The sequence below is a fragment of the Sinocyclocheilus anshuiensis genome, unplaced genomic scaffold, assembly GCF_001515605.1.
Source record: "Sinocyclocheilus anshuiensis isolate Anshui unplaced genomic scaffold, SAMN03320099.WGS_v1.1 C32626106, whole genome shotgun sequence".
Taxonomy (NCBI): domain Eukaryota; kingdom Metazoa; phylum Chordata; class Actinopteri; order Cypriniformes; family Cyprinidae; genus Sinocyclocheilus; species Sinocyclocheilus anshuiensis.
Window position 1 is genome coordinate 1 of NW_015618593.1, and position 1,204 is coordinate 1,204.

General features: G+C 36.0%; 1 protein-coding gene across 1 annotated transcript; it reads right to left on the reverse strand.

The window, feature by feature from the left end:
• Positions 1–621: 621 nt before the first annotated feature.
• Positions 622–1,200, reverse strand: LOC107682817 (transcription initiation factor TFIID subunit 10-like; the record flags this gene model as incomplete). The annotated part of the gene is made up of 3 exons (XM_016478949.1): positions 622–718; positions 805–962; positions 1,119–1,200. Coding segments are annotated over 3 exons (309 nt in total), but the record flags the coding sequence as incomplete, so codon positions are not given.
• Between the last annotated feature and the right edge of the window lie 4 nt (positions 1,201–1,204).

Below are 1,204 nucleotides of genomic sequence, written 5' to 3' on the forward strand. Positions count from 1 at the left end.
ATTAATGGCAAAATGAATGTTTGGAAATGTAAACTGATATTTCCAGACACACTACAGCAAAAGATAGAAATAACTGACTCAAAACCATTTTTTAGCTGGTGAAAATATTAGTGTTCAAATAATTTTGGCCACCACTGTAATAACTGTTAAATATATATTATGATAGTATTTATAAACATTTTTAAAAATGTTTTAATTTAGTTTTAGTCATTTTCTTATGTGTTTTTGCCATTTATTTTTTTTTTTAGCTTTCATTTATTTTTATTTCCATTTAAGATTTAGTCATTTCAGTACTTCCAACTCTATATTTATTTCAGTTAGTTGCCAAAGCAACATTTCTAATTTTTCAGTTTCTTAAACTTTATTTTTTTTAATCTAGTAATATTTATATTTAATTTCAGCCTTTTTTTTTTCAATTAAAATGATTTTTAATAGTTTTAGTTATTATTTAGTTAAAAATAACAAACGTTAGCATTCACTGATGTGGACGTTAATATAGTTATCGTTACAGTTATTGTTCTTGGTGTAAATGGGCCTTTAAAATACATTAAAAAGTTACTTTTGTTAAAAAACATGTTTGCGTAAAGACCGTAACATGTTTTTAGCAGCAGCACTACATAACAGCTTTCTGAGAGAACATCATTCCAACTCACATTCTTGGATCTGATGCTTCAAAACCAGCTCGGTTGAGGTAGTATCCGGTGACTGCGTCTGGGATCTGAAACACAGAGACAGTTTGTTAACTCCTAAAGACCCCAAGAATCAAAGAATCTACTGTAGTACTGCAATCATGTGTGGACTGACTGTAGGAGTGTAATCCTCCAGCTGCATCAGGAAATCAGCCAGCGGTGTGGTTGAGATAACGGGCTTCGCGTCTCCATTAGCGATGCCTGTGGGCACATACACCCCGTTTGACACGCTGGAGTCGGATGATGGAGTTGCCATTGCTGCCGAGGTCGGAACTGTGAGTGGAAAAGTACGACAGACCTTCAGAACTGCACGAATAATAAAGATTACAAATACTCTCCATCTTTATACAGACCAACACTTAAGTGGCTAAAGGTTAAAAGGCAACAGCTATTCTGTGCGCGTTTAAACTGTCAAAAAAAGACACCCACCATTACCGCTGCCGACCGCAGGGATGCTGTTGGCGTTTGTGGAGGCGCTGTTCGGGACGCAGTTGCTGCTGCTGCTGCTGCTGCTG